General features: G+C 50.2%; 1 protein-coding gene across 4 annotated transcripts in view; it reads right to left on the bottom strand.

Moving 5' to 3' along the window:
- The window catches only part of Asap2 (ArfGAP with SH3 domain, ankyrin repeat and PH domain 2), a 151293-nt gene extending 131595 nt beyond the window's left edge, over positions 1-19698 (bottom strand). For all 4 annotated transcript variants that reach the window (XM_013353523.2, XM_013353524.2, XM_013353525.2 and 1 more), the window contains exon 1: positions 19516-19698. In XM_013353523.2, coding sequence (XP_013208977.2) covers positions 19516-19641 — 126 coding nt within the window. In that variant the 5' untranslated portion in view covers positions 19642-19698. The remainder of the gene's footprint in view (positions 1-19515) is intronic.
- Between the last annotated feature and the right edge of the window lie 6 nt (positions 19699-19704).

Here is a 19704-nt window from a genome sequence, read left to right as displayed (position 1 = left end):
TGCAGGTAGCCCAAAAGATGCAGGAACTATATTTAGCATCTCCGCTCCTAGTGGCAGCAAAGTCCTGATGCACGTGGGGACACAGCTCCCGGGCTCCCTCCACCCCTCCCCGAGGAGCCAGTCTCCCAATCACTTTGGCACATCTGTGGGTTTGCCCTCTAGGGAAATAGGTAGGCTAGCGTTCGGCAGGTTCCAACTCCATCCCAGGCCCTGAGCTCAGCCCAGGGTTTCTGACATGCCTCTCTATATGGCAAACAAACCAACGTGGTTGGTGCTGGCCTATGAGAGTCTGTGCAGGTCCCCATCGTGGGTCCTTTGGATCTCCTGCCAGACCCTGTGCATTCCCACAGGTTGCTATGATGGATGCTTGTTGTCATAGCAACTGCCCCTGTGGCCTGTCTGTTTATTCTGAAAGTGACCTCACAGAAATGCTAGCCTCTATTCACATTAGACAACGGCCTTGGGCCTGGAGAGGACAGACAGGCTTGTCAGTGAAGGACTAGGAGATACACACCACAATCCTTTCGGCAGGAATCACGATGCTCAACTTCAACCAGCACCTGTGTTACTCTCTGGAGCAAACCCAGGACCCCTCCCCCCTGCTGCCACCAAATCCGTCTCCTCTCCAAGCCACAGCCTTGTCCCTTGGGGGACAGTTAGGTACCCTGTCCCTTCCTAGGAATCTTTCTAACCTCCTGTTGTCATCTTTCCCATGATCTCCCCATGTGGCCTCCAGTGGTTTTATGTGCAGGTGACTCAAGCCTACCTAACACGCTTATCACCCTTGCAGGCCCAAGGTCGCTTCAGGCTCCTGCCGGACCCCAGCCACCTCTCTGCCAGCAACACTGTTCCGCCCTCCTCTACACACACAGGGCTTGTTCCACTGGGCTAGGTGCACATCTCCTACCTGCTCTTCACCCCTAACACCCAGCTCAGTGAGGGGTTAGATATACAACGCTCAGACAACAGAGCGCTCAGGGAGTATGAGCAGGAGAGGTGGGGCCCACGCTTGCCCTATGGAGACCACTGAGTACTGTCTTGACCCAATGGCCCACCTTCAGAGCAAGAGCAGAGTACATCCTAGAAGTCACAAAGAAAGAATGGAACCCTTTGGCACACGCTGCCTCACCCACGACCTAGTCTTCTGTCTCCAAATACGCTGGGTTCTGTGTCTAAATGAGCACCGACGGTGAGACAGGACACATCACTTTCCTCCCACAGTGTTGCCTTCAGCTCTCAACAGCTCACCCCTCCTCTTCCCTGGGGGCTCCTATGTCCTGTGAAGACCATCAGAGGCCTCCCAAGGGAGTCCAACAGCACTCAGGACAGATGCTGGCCCTACTCGGCAGCCGCTGCGTCTCCATCAGCAACTCTATGCTTATGATCATGAAAGTTCCAGAGGAAATAAGACTCCCGACACACCTAAACGCTGAGGTAGAAAACGCTGAAAATTTCAGTTATGTTCCCTAATGTCATTGTCAACTAAGCAGTATAAATTTGCATATATTCAGTACCAACAGAAAGAATTTGCATTTGAGTAGCCCAGGGCATGCATAAACACACACACACACACACACACACACACACACACACACACACACACACACACACACACGCTGCTGCCTGAGTCTGAAAAGTTCAGTGTTTCCAGCGCTGGTTCTCACCTCTACGACAGTCAGGTGAGAAGAGACCATTCCGTCTATTATCTACCTCCATACAGGATGGGTGCTGTCACCCTGGTCAACACAATGCAAATCCTTCTGCTACCAACGCCAAGTAAATTCCCTCCCTCCTCAACCACCCAGTCCCCCTCCTCAGAGAGGGCAGGGACCAACTATGAGAGCATAGCCAACAGAGACTGGGGTGGAGGTAGAGGCATCGCAATAGCCTCAAAGACTGGGTACCATAAGCCGGGCGGTGGTGGCGCACGCCTTTAATCCCAGCACTCGGGAGGCAGAGGCAGGTGGATCTCTGTGAGTTCGAGGCCAGCCTGGTCTACAAAGGGAGTTCCAAGACAGGCTCTAAAGCTACAGAGAAACCCTGTCTCGAAAAACCAAAAAAAAAAGACTGGGTACCATTAAGCTCTCCTCCCAGACCCCTTTCTCTTCTCAAGAATAGCACTGAGTGAGTGGGCAGGCCGCAAAGACAGAAATACACACTGAAATGAGAATGAATACCAGCCTCGACAGCTGACATGAGCATATTGTTAAGGCTGAGGGAGGATGAGAATCTCTCGAGACGCTCCGTTCCCATGACAAACAACTCGAGATTAGGACTTCCTTGGGGTTATAAGACTAAGCATGTCTCCTTATCAAACACACACCATGCAGGGTCCGTTACACGGCGGCATTAGTGTTCCTAACGCCTCACATTAGGAGATTCACCCCCACTGCCTTTAAATTATAATTACCCCTCTGCCTATAGCCCCAGCCTAGCTGCTCCTCCAGTCCGGGAATTACAAATCAGCCGCACCTCTTCCCAGAAGAGCTAATACCTCAGCATTAATAGTAAGCGGTACTAACTCTCGTCAATATTGGGGCTTCTCTCCAGCATTTCTAAGTCAGTATCACAGCAATCAATGCACACAGTGCATATGAAATTTCAGAGACCTGGCGGAGACATGTGCACACGCGCAGAATCTGGGCGCCCACACACTGACTTGGTAGTAGTAACACTTTGGGGGATTTCTGTTATTGATGTTTTACACTTTCTGGGTTTTTCTTTGTTTGTTCAAGTTTGTTTGTATTTGTCTATTTTGAGGCAGAATTTACTCTGTAGAATAGGCTGACCTGAAACTCATGGAAATCCTCCTGCATCCGCCTCCCAGACAGCTTTGTAATTACAGGTGTGTACATACATGTATGTATGTGTACACTCACAAGCACACGCCAGCTCTACAAAGTCATTACTGAGGACTTTTAAACACTCGGGTGGTTCTGGAAAACAAGACCCACTGTATGGTCTGGTTCCAGACTACGGGACAACTCTGTCTCAGTATCATACTTTCTGAAGCATTAAACACCATTGGGGGCATGCACTTGACTGCAATGCTTGCAAAAGGATTGTTCTAGCCAAACAGTGATTCGAAAATGACAGAGTCTGAGCAAAAGAAGGAGCTTATTTTTAAAAGAAAAGAAAAATGAGCTCCCACTGTCAGGATTCTGCCGCTGGTTTCAGGAACTGAGAACAAACACAGGAAGAGGGAGCCGCAGGAGCGCCGAGAGAGCAGCAGGAGCGCCGTGAGCGCCGTGCCGGAGGAGAACACCCGCTCAGGGCTAGCCACATGGGCAGCGCTGCAGGCTGGTGGCACTCCTCACACAACGTCTGCCCTTACAGCTGGGGACTGACGGGGACAACCCTAAAAATGTAGGGTCTGGGTGTGTTAGCGGCTAACAGTGCAAACATCTCAGGTACAGGAACGCTGGGGATGCTGGAGGCAGATGAAGGGATACACACTCACTCCAGGGGTCAGAGCCCCACTCCTCCAGTCTGCTGGCTGATCAACACCCCAACCCCACCCCTCCTGCTCAGCTGACCATGTCTCAGTTCCCTTAAGCATGCACCTATAAGGGGGCACCCTGATCCCCGCACACTGCAGGAAGGAGGGCCTGCCTCATGGTGCCTCTACCACCACTCCTCAGCATCCAAGTAGTGCTTCTCCCTGGCGAGAGCTGGGAGAGCCCACACATACCAGTGGTGCCGAGCATGGTCTGAGCGGACCATATGGCCCGCTGGCACTTTCCCTGGATGGGTTATTTTCCCAGACATCCTATGACCGGCTCCCTGAGTCTCCTGCTCATAAACAGCCCTGCGCTCGGACAGGAAGAAGTGGCAGCAAGAGATGAGATTTGGCAGGGGTGAGCATTCAGCCCACAGACTCCACCTCCCCTCTTTGGTTTTTCAAGACGAGGTTTCTTTGTGTAGCAGTTCTGGCTGCCCTGGAACTTGCTTGGTAAACCAGGCTGGTCTTGAACTCACTGAGACCTGCCTGTCTCCCAAGTGCTGGGATTAAACGCATGTGCCACACCACCAGCCCTCTTTTCTATAGAGCCCTATGGCAGTGGCAGGAGGCTGAACTTGCCAAAATACAGATTCCACAGGCTGCAAGGTACATTGGAAGTCATGGCCCAGGAGTCTCTGGTCAAGAAATAGGCACATGGTATTTGGGAAACTGGCAGAAAGGCCCCTGCTGCAGGCTCATGAGAAAACTCCAGTCTCTGCAGTGTACACAGCTCTACAATAGGCTTCCTGTAAATCAACTAGGTATACATAAATGACTTTTAAACAGGTCCCTCAAGTGCAGGACAAGATGGTATGTTAATATGGTAACAAACACAAACTCCAAGCAAACAATCTTAATCTCCACATAGACAGCTAGCTACCTGAGCTGGCGCAAGCTCTCTCAGTCCCTCTCCTGTGCAACAGGGTAAGAAAGACATATGTCAGGGTACACGGGAGCAAAGCAAGTCCTGCTTCAGGGCCTTACCCCTGAAGGATGCTTCCTCCTCCCCCCATCCTCTTTCTCTCTCTGGTAGACCACTGCCTCTCCTTCCTCCATCCTAGGGAAGGCAGGGACTCTGGGAGTCTCAGGCCTGTACAAAGCTGCAGTGCAGGACGAAATGAAGACCTGAAAAAACCAACCACAAGCCCACAACTTCCCAACTTTGCGATAGGGCTGACAGTGAGCAGGCAGTCGCTCTGACACTCTGACATATTCCTTCCCTGACCCTCCCAGCGCTTTAACTCAGAGGCCCATCACCACCTTAGAATGGCTAATCCTCATACAAGACTCCCTGCCTCTGGCCTTTCTCCTCCTCTCCACCCTCAGTCCCACAAAATCCGGGATGCGTTTCCAAGGGTCAAGCCCATCCCTCCCTCCACATCCCAGCTCTGACCCACTTGTCATCAGGCTCGGTTATCGTCAGAGGGAAAACCGGAACTAAAGAGGCGGAGGGCAGAAGGGCTAGCCTTCACTGAGTGTAAATTTGCAAGGGTAGAAATGGCTGCCTCCATGCGCGGCTAAACACCTAGCCACTGCCACAGGCAAATATTTAAACAGGGGTCCATGAGTCCCAGGGACCACTACAAGTACATACAAAAACAAGCTGCAGGATGGAGTTAGCTAAACCCCAGTGTCCAAACTCCACTTGCATGAGACCTCAACTCAAGCTAACCTCCTCTGAGATTCCCATGCTACAAGGGAGAGAAGCCAGGACCCCATGCTCCAGCTCCAAGGGGCACACACACCTCACAGAACCTTGTCATTCCGAGTGTACACATTTTAAGTCAATCTCCATGATGGAACTGTGTGTGGATAACAACAGACAGACAGACAGACAGACAGACAGACAGACAGACGAAAGGATGAGCAAAAAAGCCACCCAACTACATCAAAGGGAAAACACCTTAAGAATTCAAAGAAGAGCCAGGCAGTGGTGGTGCACGCCTTTAATCCCAGCACTCAGGACGGGACGCAGAGGCAGAAGGATCTCTGTGAGTTTGAGGCCAGCCTAAGCGACAGAGAGTTCCAGGACAGCCAGGACAACACAGTCTCAAAAGCCAGCACAAAAGAAGTAAGAGAAGAAAATGGCTCTGGTGTGTGGTAGGATTAAGGAAGTTACAGGGAAGAGGATCAATAGCATGCAGTGGAGAAATCAGGTATTCATTGAAATACGATAGGGAGCAGAGACTCGACAATAATGCTTGAAATACTTTCCTGATTCTCTAATTGTTTCAAAACTATGCCATGACCACCTTGATTGGGACAACTACAACAAGCCTGTTGAAGGGGACTTGGCTGGGCCTCAACACACGACCGCATGCTGGGCACCCTATTCAACTGTGTGGGCTCAAAGAGCGGAACTCAGTCTTCACCCTGGGGCATGAGGAGGGAGCTAGAGGCACACATGGGCACACCCCCTCACAGGATGAGTTTCCCTCTCGCCATAGCGGACACGAACACCCACCGGCCTGTGAACACATCACAGGAACCCATGTCTGTATTTTTCTGCCACTGACCAGACGCCACCCTCAAGGAAACCTTGCAAGCCTTCTGAGAGCCAACACCACAGGAAGGAGCTGTACACAGAAATTAATTTTCTCAGTGAACGTGAGCCCATAAATTACACGGTGAAATTTATGATCTATTTTCACGGCTACATTACTTGAGGGATGGCATGGGGCTCAGCCCGCAGAATCAGAGTTTCCCTGATTTGGGCTTGCTTTCTGTTGTTGTTTTAGTTTGGGGAGCTTTGAGGTATTGGGGACCAACACCGGGGCTTGCTGTCCCACAGTGTCATAGCCGGTCTCTGACTTCAGCTCATCTTGATGACAATCTACATACCAGGAGCTGCAGCTGCGGCTTCGTGGGACCCTCCTAGTCTTGCCTAGTCTGTTCTGGTCTAACTCTCACTTCTTCCCACTGGCCTCTGCGGCAGAACACGGAGCTCTGCCGCTCCCCAATCACTGTGTCTTTCTCGCTCGCCCCCAGCTCTCCTGCACGCACACCCTGTGGCTGACGGCTTCCTTCAGCTCAGAGTACATTTTCCTTTGGAAAAACAGCAAATGTCTGAAACACTCATTCATCTGCTGCCGCCGCTACTCCATAATTCAGTTCAAAATCCAGCCGTGTGTCAGCTACATAGCGAGTACAGCAGCTCAGGCTGCATCTGAGGCAGAAATAGAGCTCAGAATGAGACAGGCTAGGGCCTCTCTGGCTAGTATATAGATGCATGAAGGATCCAAGAAGGCTCATAAATTAAAAGAGCAAATGAAACAGGGGCCCTTCAGGGATTTCGCATTAACAACAACTAAAGCCATCTTGTCCTAGGATCAATCAAGCCTCTCCTACTTTGCTTCGACCGGCAAGAAATCATGCGTTCTGAAAAAAAAAAAAAAAATCAAGCTTCAACGTGGCTACCGGAGATAATAAATTATTTGAAAAGATAGAGAGCAATACACCCCGGCTCTGGAAGGCTGAGGAGGCGGCGTGGTGGGAACGGAAGCCAGTGTTCAGTGTCGCAGCTCAGTGAACAGGGAGAGGCAGGGGTCTGCTGCCTGAAATCCCAAGAGTCACATATGGTAGGACCAGCTTCTTGGAAGGAGAAATCACGGGCCCAGAGGGTCTAGAAACACACAAGGAGAAAGACAAGGGTAGACAAACCCAGGCTTCAGACACTGTGGCCTAAGCATCCCGGTCCCCAATGGAAAGGGGGATCGGAGAAGGGACAGAAAGGGGGGACAGGGCTGGCTTCCAGAGCTTTCCTGAGGCTTGTTCTCCCGCTAGCAAACAAATCCAACAGAACCTTTCAGATCTTCCAAATGGCAAGCTGGTGCCCTGGCAAGCTTTGGCCGAGGCAAACAAGAGCTACAGGTTCCTACAACCCATCGGCTGCTGTAGTAAACGATATCATTCATACGGCTATGGTAGTACACAAACATCATTCATTTCCAAAATGCAACACACCGGAGAGCAGACTGTGAGACCAGGACCAGCCACCCTGACCTTCAGGGAGAAAGAGCGGCTGCCCTGAGAGAACGAGCCAAGGAGATGCTTCTGAAAAGAGGCCGCTACAGGGCAGACGCTACAGGGCAGACGCTACAGGGCAGACGCGTGAACAACGGGGGACACGGGGAGCATCCGGCCCTGGCTCCCACTGAACCAGAACTCCCAAGTGACTCCCAAGCACCATGGCCCAATGAGGTGAGCATCGTAACCCTATAAAACAGAGCAAAGGCATCCCCTACTATGTTCCTTTGCCACCAAAGTCTAGGCTAGTATGTCTTCCCAGTTTCCCAGCCCACAGAAAACCCAAATGAGAAGGAAGATGAATTCAATTAAATAGAAACAATTTCAGCTATGCATAAAAACAGTTACATTAATACCCAAGTCAGGGCCGGAGAGACAGCTCCGTCAGTAAAGAACCTGCGATCAAGCCTGAGCATGTCCAGTCCCCAGGGCCCATGTATTTAAACATGAGAACAGACTTGTTTTGGAAAAGGTCTTTTCTATGTAGCTCCGACTGTCCTAGAACTCACGCTGTAGACCAGGCTGGCCTCGAACTCACAGAGACCCACCTGCCTCTGCGTCCCGAGTGCTGGGATTAAAGGTGTGCACCATCACACCCAGCACAAGAACAGACTTCGTAAAGTTGTTCTATAACCTGTACACATGCGCATGGACTATGCGCCATGGTGCGCATGTGCACACACAATTAATAAATAAGGAGCTTTAAAAATATGTCTAAGTCGATGATTCAGTAAAGAGTCCACGGACGTTCATCAGACTTTTAAACACTGATGTTGCAGAGCTGGAGAGATGGCTCAGCAAGTTTAGAGTATGTCCTAGTTAGCTCTTTGTATCACTGCGATAAACACCACGATCAAAAGGGACGTGGGGAGGAAAGGGCTTATTTAATCTTTCAGCTCACAGCCCATCTCCAGTGAGAGCCATGGCAGGAAACTGGGGTCTGGAACTGAAGGGAGAGCATGAGGAAAACACAGCTCACTGGCTCGCTCTCCATGGCTCCCTCGGGCTGCTTTCTTACACAGCCCAGGACTACCCGCCCACCCAGGGACGACGCTGATGCAGGGGATTGGGTCCTCCCCCATTACTCACTAATGAAGAAGATGCCGCACAGACTTTGCGACAGGCCATTCTGATGCAGGCATTTTCTTCCCTGACAGCCCTATGATATGTGAGGTTGACGAGAAATTAACCGGCGCCTGGTGTGTCCAGCTCTCGTAGCGCACCTGAGTTTGGCTCCCAGAGACCCACATGAGGAAGCTCACAACTGCCTGGCACTCCAGCTCCAGGGTATCTGATGCCCCCTCCTGAACCCTGGGCACGGCACTCTCATACATGCACATACACACACATATATATGCACACATAGCAAAAACATTTAAATAAAACTTTTAATGCTTTGTTTCCAAGGATACCATGAAGGGAGTAAAATGACAATCCAAAATGGGGGCGTTTGCAGGGTTCACGCAACTACTGTTCAGCTTCCAGAATATATGATGTGTGTGCGTACGGCTCATTAATGAAAAGACAGTTTAAAAACAAAGTAAGACAAAAATGGGCAAAGGACTTGAAAAGTGAGTCCTCCAAAAACAATATATACGAACAACCACAGGCTCACGAAACATGGCTCGACATCCATCCATCCATCAAAGAAATGCAAATCAAACTCATAGTAAGAGACAGCTTCGCACCTCCGAGAACAGACATAATCAAAAAAGACAGACAATAATTAGCGCTGACAAGGATGTGGGGAAACTGGAACACTTACACATGGCTGGAGGGAATACGGCGGGATGTAGCCATTTTAAAGTCTAGCAATTCCTTTTTACTCAAAAACTTCAATACCGAGTCACCCTGTGACTTAGCAATGCAGCTCCATGAGGATATAATACGTATACAGAAGGACTTACAAAAAACATCCAGTGAATCACTCATAAAAGCCAAAAACGCATTAATAATCCAAATATCCACCAACTGACGGGCAAACCAAGTCTGTTGCAACACACAATGAGATTCAGCCATTACAAGGGGCAAAGTGCAGATTCATACCACAGCACGAATAAACCCTGAAAACATTAGTCATGCGAAAGAAGACAGCACAGAAGGCCGCATGATGTTCGATTCCATATTATGAGATGTCCACGGTGAGTAAAATCCACGGAGACCAAAAGCAGATCAGGGGGTGCCCAGGGTGAGGGGAACAGGAGAATGGGAAATTCAAAGTCACAGTAACACAGAGGCCCAGTCGGAACTGGAACCCAGCCCTCCTAACTCCCTGGCTACCGAACTTGTCCCGCCACAAACCACCAACACAACGGGTAAACGTGAGAACCAATGCTGTTTGAGGCAGTGTATCTCCCAAGGATGAGTAGGCCACTCCTCCTCCATCTAAAACCTCCATACAAGAATGCCAGGGGCCTGAACAGATGAGTCGAAAGTCAAAGCAGTTGCGGATCTTAGTTCCAGGGACCCACATGGGGGGCTCATAACCACTGTAACCCCCAGCCCAGGAGCATGAAACCTATTCTGGCCTCCTTGTGATCCTGCAAGCACGCGGTGCACACTTACTCTCAGGCTCACACATATTCACAGTGAGTGAGCAAATAAATAAGTCCATGAAAGAAAGCCAGTACTTATGTGATGTTCAGTAGCCCACATTATTTAATAAGCACTAAACCCTGCGATCATTAACACAGCCTGCCTTTTGCCAGAGAGATGAAAGAACAAGGCAGAATCAAGAGATCAAGATATGTGGTCCATAGGTGGGGGAAACAAAAACCCCCATTTGTCCCAGATTTCAGCCAGCAGTGAACCCAACAGAATTCCAGATCAGGTGGCAACAGCCATGCTGACTACAGAGGTCTTTGGGAAGGGAATCTTTCAAGGGAGGAGTGGAAGAGGTCAAGCTCATTTTGACTTCCAACTTCTCAAAAAGTACAAATCTAAAGATAAAGGTTGGAGAGAAGGCTGGGCAGTGGTGGCGCACGACTTTAATCCCAGCACTCAGGGAGGCAGAGGCAGGCGGATCTCTGTGAATTCGAGGCCAGTCTGGTGTACAAGAGCTAGTTCCAGGACAGGCTTCAAAGCTACAAAGAAACCCTGTCTCGAAAAACCACAAAAGAAAAAAGAAAAAAAAAAGTAGGAGAGAAGAAGCTCACCGGACCAGAAGTAAAGAGAGCTCTCGCCCGGCCCTCCGCTGTTACAGGCACAGCCGGTGGTGACCCGTTCAGACCCAAAAGCTTATTAGTAACACACAAGGCGTTTCAGGCGGGTGTGACATACATCTTTCCCATCCTCTCTACCAGGGTCTGCCTGGATCTGTGCACATCCCTGAGACATCCTTCAGGGTCACCTCACCAAACACAGATCTGCTGGCCTGGAAAACACACCCTGAGTCTGTTCACTGTGAGGTCAAAATTTTTAAAGACAAAATCCAGATGGCTTTCTGGAACCCACAGCTCTAGGGGCCAGGTGTATCCTTTTAACAACTCACTTTGTGGCACTGAAGGCCACTAGGGAGGAAGTTCAGGTGGCAGAGTGCTTGCCTGGCATGCAAGAGGTCCAGGGTTTGGTCCTAGCACCCTATGAACCAGGAATGATGACAGCACATGCCATCACATACAGACCCACACATACATCCTCTTCTTGCTCTCTCTCAAATCCATGGCCTCTTTTTTCATTGTGTATGTGTATGTATTTCTAAATACATAAACACAACCTGCTCAGTCTGTATAATGTTACACATATGTATGTTTTCAGGGCTGACCATTGGGTATTTGGGAACCAATCAACATAGACACATTTTTTTAACATAGAACTAAAAGCCCATAGAAATATTGGTTATTGTCACTGTTGTTTAAAAAAATTAGATTTCTTCCAAGAAACTAGGGAGAGACGCCCTAAGAGCCTGCTGGTGTGATAAAAATTCTAAGACACAGGAACCTGTCATTTGAAGGCGCTGTCTTCATCAACCACCTGATGTTACTGACAAAGTCGTCACTAGCATCCAGTAGAAAGATGACATCATTAATAACACCCTAGACAGGGCAGCCTCCTGCCAGAGTGTGAGCAATGGCTGGCCACGTCTCTGCGGGGCTGGGCTAGGCAGGAGAGGAAGAGGAAGGGAGGATCTACCTCAGGGATCTACCAGAAGTTCCCACTCAAGGAGAGCAACAGAGCTGACTCGCGAAAACCAGCAACAAGAGAAGCCATGCTGACCCAAAGGCATTAATGCAAAGGGTTTCCTTAGGCACCAGCTCTACAGAACAGATGGCTACAGAAACAGCAAACCATGATGTCAAAATGTTCCATCTGAGGCCTGGGAAAACAGCCCAGTGGATAAAGCACTAGTTGCACAAAGATGAGTACCAGGGTTCAGATCCCAGAACCCACATCACTGTTGAGTGGACACGGTGGCCGGCCTGAATTCATGGTTTGGAAGGTAAAAACAGGGGATCCTGGGGCAAGCATCAGTATATGTGAGCTCTAGGTTCAATTGAAATACCCTGCTTCAATGGCTAAGGCAGAAAAAGATCAGGAGACCCCTGATATCAAACCTCAGCCTACACACACACACACACACACACACGCACACGCACACGCACACGCACAGGAACACATATGTCCATGGAAGAAAAAGAAAATCTTGGTCTGAATCCTGGCTCCAAGTCAGGCCAGCTCTGGGAAGTCAGTGAGGTGTGGTTAATCTTCAGTAACAGCCGAGTTACAGCCAAGCATGTCTGATACTCAATAAAATGCCCCCAAAATACAGGAAGACAGGAAGGGGAGCCCCGGCATCCAGCACTCTCTGCTACAGCAGTTACCTCATACAATAACCTCACCCTGCAACACAGTCCATCAGGACTCCCTGACCCCGCTGGGTGGAAGGTACCTGAGAATCCGCCGTCATTTCCCACGGGAGCTTGTCCTACATCAAGGTAAGCACATAACACGTTAGACAAACAAAAACAGGACAAGCAGAAGAGCTGGCCTGCAGAGGTCCTGGCCCTAACTGATGGACTCATGCGGTACAACTGTAGGCCTGCCGAACTCAGAAGCATGCTATAGCACCAGGGAAACTGCCCAAAGCCTCGCCTGTGGAGCAGCATGGGGAATCCTGGTGACATCAAAGTTAGGCAGTCCTCTCCACTCACCTCCCTCCGCCCCGCACCCCCGACTGCCCTGGAACTCTATAACACTGGCTTAGAGGGCAACTCTTCTCAGCTAGATTTCCAGAACCATGACACTGACAATACTTCCACGGTCTGGTTTATAGCGTTTGCAAAGAAGTCAACCACCAAAGCCAAAGACATCAGACCATCAAGCTTGGAACCTTCGGTCTGAATTCAAGGAATCCACACACTTGGAAGAGAGGGGAAAAAAGGTCCCTGTGTATACATCATTTGCATCTAACTGAAATTCAGCCGTTCTTCAGGAGTGAACGAAAGCCACACATCCCAGTTAGCGTAAGTGTCACTTGGGACACCAATGGAAGGTGCCACAACACCACATTAGAATCATTAGCATCGCCACACGGTATTATTTACACTTGTAGTACGCCACAGTGCAGGTACTTATTAGACCCAATAATAAATCTTCACGTTATTAAGAACAAAAGCCACATACTAGTATGTCATATCAAATTTTACAAGTGTTTTACAAACTGAAATTCAGTATAACTGGTGTTTCCTTTGAAGCCTTAAGTTCCTATTGTGTGCGCTCACCATTTTCTGCAGGGTACCTGTAATACTGCCAGCACTCAGAGGCTGAGAGGGAGCATGAGGGCTAGCCTGGGCTACACAGTAAGCAGTAAGACTACAGAAAGGACAAGAGGAACAGGGAGTCTCTTCAAAGAGGCATACTGCCAAAGGGCTCCATGGCACAAAAGGGGGAAAATGCGAAGTTAAAATGAAGCTTCACACACGACCCGAAGGTCAGTTCACTACAGGCCTGTCCCTTTGCACAGTCCTGGTATCTGGCAGTGACACTATTTACCGGGCACCTCAATACATTTATGAACAAATAAACTCAACCAGATTCCTCTGGAAGAATAATCGCCATCATAAGAACACAGTATCGGCATTCCAGTTCCAACCGGCAGTCCCTTTATCCCAGGGCATCACACCCGCTAAAACCGCAAAGGCAGACAAGCAGGTGGAGAGGCTCCGGCGAGCCACCTACTTCGAAATCCTGGTCACGGGGTCACATTAGGGCATCACGTCTGAATGAGCCCAGCTCATTTCAGTGGAAAGACCTAGAAACGGGAGAGCGTGCCAACGAACAAGTAACACCTGCTAAGGTCTGCCCAGAAACACAGCAATGGCAAGGCTCCCTTTAGCCCCCTCCACACCCTGCTTAGTTTCTGCAGGAAGACGGGTCCCAACACAAGTCCTGCAACCGGCCATGCTGCAAAGCAGGCCTGGCCACTGCCACTAAGCCTTGATGGACAGTGCCAGCTTCACCTTGGGGTTGATGGAAGCCCTTCTTCCAGTGTTGGGGCATGAGCTGTGTGACATTCACACCACAGTGGCCACACACACAGTAAGCATCTGCCAGCGGATTCTCCCAGTTCAAAGGACACTCGGCCTTGACTCTGCCACCACTCATCACTGGAAGGACTGCAACAAACTCCCAACCCCTCACACTTCCGTCCTCTCTGCTCTCTCACTGGTCTTCCCTCTTTTCTCCAGAGCCCAGGGACAACCATGAAAATGTAAACCTTTAAAATGTGAATGAGTGTCTGGAGAAGCCGCTCAGCAGTTGAGAGCGCTTACGTACGAACAGGCAGTTCAAAGCTGCTGTAACCACAGCTCCAAGGGTTCCCCTGAGGGTACCTGGACGTGCAGGGCACATACACACACAAATAAATGACATAAATCCTAAAGAGGAAATCAGGTCATGATAGTGTGAGCCCCAAACCAAACCACAGCACACCACATCAAAAATGCAAATTCCCTCCCCAAGGCAAAGCCCTGTGAGCACTGGCCCCTCCCTCCTCTCCCTCCCTTGCCTCTGACCACAGGCCTACCCCCTAACACTCAGGTCTCCAGGTCTTTTCCTGGGCTCTTCTAAGCACAGATCTCTCAAGCAGGCCTCTGTGTCCCAGACTGCTCAAAGGTCACCTCTGCCTTAATTTCAGCTTCCTCCCACCTCCGAAACCACTCTCTACACCGCCTCATGGATAACCTTGACTTATCGTTAACCTGGGTCAATCAGTGATTGTCTCCAGGAAGGAACCTGTTTGTTAAGAATGTGGAGGTCCCAGGCCTTGCCTAAATCAGATGAGATGAGAATTCTGGAGAGTGGGACCAGGTTCTTCCAGTCCACAAGACCCCTCTCCCCCACTGGGCAACTCTGAAACCTGGCCAGGACGCACTTTCAAACCTGCTGCAATGCACACTGTTCCTGGGAGCGCTGTTAAAATGCAGATTCTCATTCCACAGCCCTCGGTGGCACCCGCAGCTCTCTGCAAGTTCCACACCACACTCACGCTGCCTGGTGAAGCACTTTGGAGTTCCAAGGGCCTAAAACCACGCTCGCCAACGGAACTTTCCACAAGTATGTAGAACGAGGTTCTAACTCAGCATCATTTGGCAGTCACGGTTAACCCATGTGCCTACTAGGCATCGGAGATAGACTAATGTGACCAAGGAGCTGACTTCATTCTTGGGCCAACAGTGCAGAATATGTGTGCCCTACCATAAAAGGCATCTACAAATTCTTGGCCTAAGCAGACTGGATGGATAGGAAAATCCCACCAAAGGCCTAGTTGATCTTGATCGCCAGCTCAGGAGTGGGTAAATATTTGCCAAAGGTAGGGACACAGATATGGAAGACTGGATTAAACCACCTTGGAGCCACTTGAGACACACCACCCTTCAAGGCCCTCTCCACCCCACAGCCCTGACCACACCTCACAAGCAGTACCAGTCTTGGGCTTTAAATCAGTCACCCCGGACATTCTTGTAGACATGGCCTGTCGTCCGAGTGCACTGATCTGCCTGGAGGACGTTTCTCCCATTGGACCACAAGTTTTCTCAAGGAGGACAGATTTCTAATCCTTTCAGCAGGATTCCATAGATCCCAAATGAACAGCAGCAAGAGCTAGGACCCACAAGGAGGAGCACCAGCAGCGCTTCTACTACTAATCATAAAAGAGAAATTAAATTCAGCTGGAGGGGGAAACCAGGTCCATTCTAACTGTTCATGATCCAGACACATCCACGGAGATCTCAGAGCAGCATAGCACGGTGGCCTGTTGGCCTAGAGAGGTTTCCTCCCAAGATCACAAATGTCCTGGGAAAGAAATGGTATCCTTCTGACCGTGGAACCAAAATCTGCTAGCCTGGGATCTTGAAGGAGCTGGTTTACAAACAGGTCACAGCTCAGAATCAAAAGCAAGGCCAGTTCCCATTGGAACTGCGGGGCGGAGCCTGGCCCATGAAGAGCAGGCCCCCTGGGAGTCTACACAGTCCAGATGTTCATTCTCTCTTTTCAGTTAGAATAGCAAAGAGGTTTCCAAGGTAACCAAAGACAACAGAGTGAGAATCAAGGCCCTGGAAGGAAATAGATTAAATTTTAATACTTAAGAGTCAATATCAAATTTATTTTTAAAACTGCATCAAGGCAGAATGGATGGAGCAACGAAGGCACGCCTCGCTGTCCACACGGACATCCCAAAAACGGACACATTTTTTTCTCTGTTTCGGGAGAAGTCTCAAGTAACCAGGGGCTTAAAGAAACTAAGAAACACAAAGAGCTGGAAAGGGGCAGCTCAGCTTTCAGATGGATGCCACAGCTACTTGTTTCCTCCCTCATCTCCAAAAGCACAAAGCTTATGCCAGTCGCGACTCCTCACTCCGCAAAGGCTGCTAAAACTGTGCAAAATAATGCGAGACCCGGAGAAAATCATCACCAAGGGGAAAGTTTAAAACCAGCCACACTCTCCTGGCTACGAAGACAACAAATACACTTGTTAGATCGAGAGAATGTATGGGGGCTGGGAAGACAGATTACGGGGTACAGTACTTGCCACACAAGCTTGTGAACCTGAGTCGATCCCCAGGATCCAGGTAAAAGCTCAGGACAGTAGTGATACCCCACCCCGCCCCACTCCAGGAGGCGGAGCAGGGAAAGATGAGGGAGAATTGACTGAGGAATACATCCAGCGTCAACCTCTGGCCTCAACCGGCACACAAACCATCCAGTGCACCTGCAGCCATACACAAGAGAGAGAGACAGAGGCAGACAACACTTTCCAGTTACTTTTAGGCCTTCAGCCATTCATCCATTCCCTTTCCTCCTTGCCCCATTCTCCCTCCAGGTCAAACATTAACTGCAGTAAAATCTGGTGAACCAGTTAGCAAGTAGTAAGTCAGTTGTCTGTCGGATGCTGTACCACATAACTTCACCAGTCTTCAGAAGTTCACAGATATGATGATTCAGGCTGGAAAATGGGAAAAGAAAGGGGACTGGGGGGAAGGGTGTTCCTCCCAATTCACACAACAGAAAAGTGACGGAACCTGACCTGAAGGTGGCTAGTCTGGCAAAGGGACCACTTAGAGAATACACCATTAAAGCATAAGATAAGAAGCCATGTAGTTGGTGAAAGCAGCATGGAGCCAAGTTCAAAGTCATCCTCTCCTAGCCTCAAGTTCCTCATCTACAAGCCAGGGCTAGAGATTCAGCACAGCAGGAATGCCATGTGAAGCAAGGCCAGGCACTAGCTAACTGCTGGTCCGGGTGTGCCAGCCCAGAAAGCCTGTTTCCATCGGAAACCAACTATGACCAGACACAGCCTCCATAGGAAACCAACAGGCTGATAAATTTTTTCAATCTCATTTCTGTGAAATGTGTAACTTCATGTGCACCACAAAACCCACGCTCATGTCTGATCCCAGCATAAAAAAGGTGTCTGCTTGAAATCCAAGCATTGTGAGTATCGTGTGTTACTACATTAGACACAGAACAATTGTGTGTAATGGAAGCGAACATTAACTAATCGAGGAGTGGGAAGAGCATTATTTGAAGCAATCCAGGCTGAGTCCTTTCAGCTTTACCTCCAACTCCAAGTTCATACACACTATTACCCTAGAGTGGGTACTGGGTTTGCTTAAAAATGAGATGAGCCTGAAATGGTCTTAATTCTTCCTCTTCGCAACCTGGACCCATTCTCCGCTTGGGAGACACATGAAGCAAGCCCGCAATTTAACAAAATGACCAAATCCAGTCTCTCTCCAATCTACTCAGTAACTGAGCTCTTGGGTAATCTCCTGCATAGCGTTCAAAAGCAGCTTTGGATTCATCCACTGCAAACCAAAATTAATCAGAGGCAGGGTATGCCAACTTAATCGCAACTCCTTTTGCCTGGCTCCCCAACATCTGCCAGTGTTAATAATATTTAGCTGACATGCTGCAGGGAGGAAAGCACCCCAACTTTATAAACACAAGCTCTCTTTCAAGTTCCTTCCCATGGAAGGATTCCTACCTTTTAAAATGCAATCCCTTCCATAAGAATGAATGACGCATTTTCCTAAAGAATGGCACTTACGGGGTGGGGGGGACGGAGACGTGACTCCCCATGCCTCAGTTAAAGGGGCCGTGTTTAAGCCGTGCTGGCAGAGGCAGAAGAAAGCAATCTGTACATGACTGAACTCACTACAGAAGATTTACAAGAGGATCTTTTGGAAGAGGGGAGAGGAAAGAAAGAGGAAGCTGCACCAGGATGCTTAATCTAGTATTTTCCATTGAGTCTAGTCGTGACTGTGTATGTCTCCAAAGAAAAATATTTTACGCTGAACAGTCTAGATTATTTTTTTTTCAAGCCATTCTTAATAGCAGATGCAGCGTTCAGGCACCGGGAAAGGATTTAATGACACTGCTTAATTTAAAGCTCTCGGAAGACCAACCCTTTCCCCGCCCCCATCGCTGGCATGAGTATTACCCCAATCTTAAAATTCTGGCCAGAATAAATGTAGTCATCGGTTCACTACTGCCACACATGTGTCTTGTACGCCAGTTACCCATTGTGAGCCCCGCTGAGCGCACAAAACCTAGGAAGCCGAAAGGATGAGACTCAGAATTCGGTTTGGAAGATGAAGAAAATGATAGAAGTGTGGCTGTCCCAAGTCACACAGCCAGTCCTGGCCCAGGGACTCACACAGACCCTTCCAAGCCTTCTAATTTTCAACCCGAGCTGCTTGACTCTCGCAAGATCCCTTTTCCCCGGGATCTGGAGAGCTCGCTGATTAGCAGTTCGATACAATGACTCTGCACCTTGAGAGCCCTTACTAAAATCAGGCCTTTTCCAGGTTAAGGTCAAGAGAGATGACCATGGTGCCAATATGCACCACACAGGTAGCACAGGAGCGGCCACCAGGGCCTTTCGGACCTCTAAGCGCCAGCTGTCCACCTCCCCGGCAGCTTTGCTCTGCGGCACGCAGTGGGAGCTGCCAGGCCTCCCGGGCTGGGATGGCACCCCTGCCTGAGCAGCTTCGGGGTCCCCTGGACCTGCTCCGCTGCTGGCTCAGGGAGCACAGCTGCCCCCGCCGGGCCACTTCTGGAACAAGTTGGAGAGGTCCGCAAGAGAGGACCCACCACCCGAGGCAGCAGAGCGCGCAGGGGTCCCCGGCTCGCTCGCAGACGCCGCCGCGGACTCTGCGGTCGAAGTTGACCTTGCCGAGGTGTAGAGCAAAAGACCTGAAACCCTGAGAGGGAAACGAGAGCAGACGGGAGGGTTCCCCCAAAAAGGCCCAAGGTGGCCCAACAGCCTCTCTCCAGAGCCACCTCTCTGGGAACAAAGGGCTTCTGTGTCGGGCACTGCTGGCCCGGCCGCTACCGGCTCTGGGGGACCAGAAACTTTTCTCGGTGTGGGCGCGGGAGGCGGGCACTGTGCATCAGGCAGCAAGCGCAGACCACTGCGGGTTCCCAGGGCGCAGCGCGATCCCCGCGGCCCGAGCCGCCCGCCCAGCGCCTCCGAGGCTGCCGCTCACCTCCTCGATGGCCGCCACGGTGTTCCGGCACTGGGCCGTGCGCGTGGTGAAGCTGGAGGCCGTGGGCGCCTTGTAGTCCTCATGGGTCTCGGCCACGAATTCCGACACGGAGATCTGGTCCGGCATCGCCGCGGCGCGCGGGAGCGGACCACGGCCGCCTCAGTCGCCCAGGGTGCGGGCTCCGACCCC

This window comes from Microtus ochrogaster, unplaced genomic scaffold (assembly GCF_000317375.1).
Source record: "Microtus ochrogaster isolate Prairie Vole_2 unplaced genomic scaffold, MicOch1.0 UNK10, whole genome shotgun sequence".
NCBI lineage: Eukaryota > Metazoa > Chordata > Mammalia > Rodentia > Cricetidae > Microtus > Microtus ochrogaster.
The sequence above is the reverse complement of the archived record's forward strand: the minus strand, read 5'-3'. Positions and strand labels throughout refer to the sequence as shown.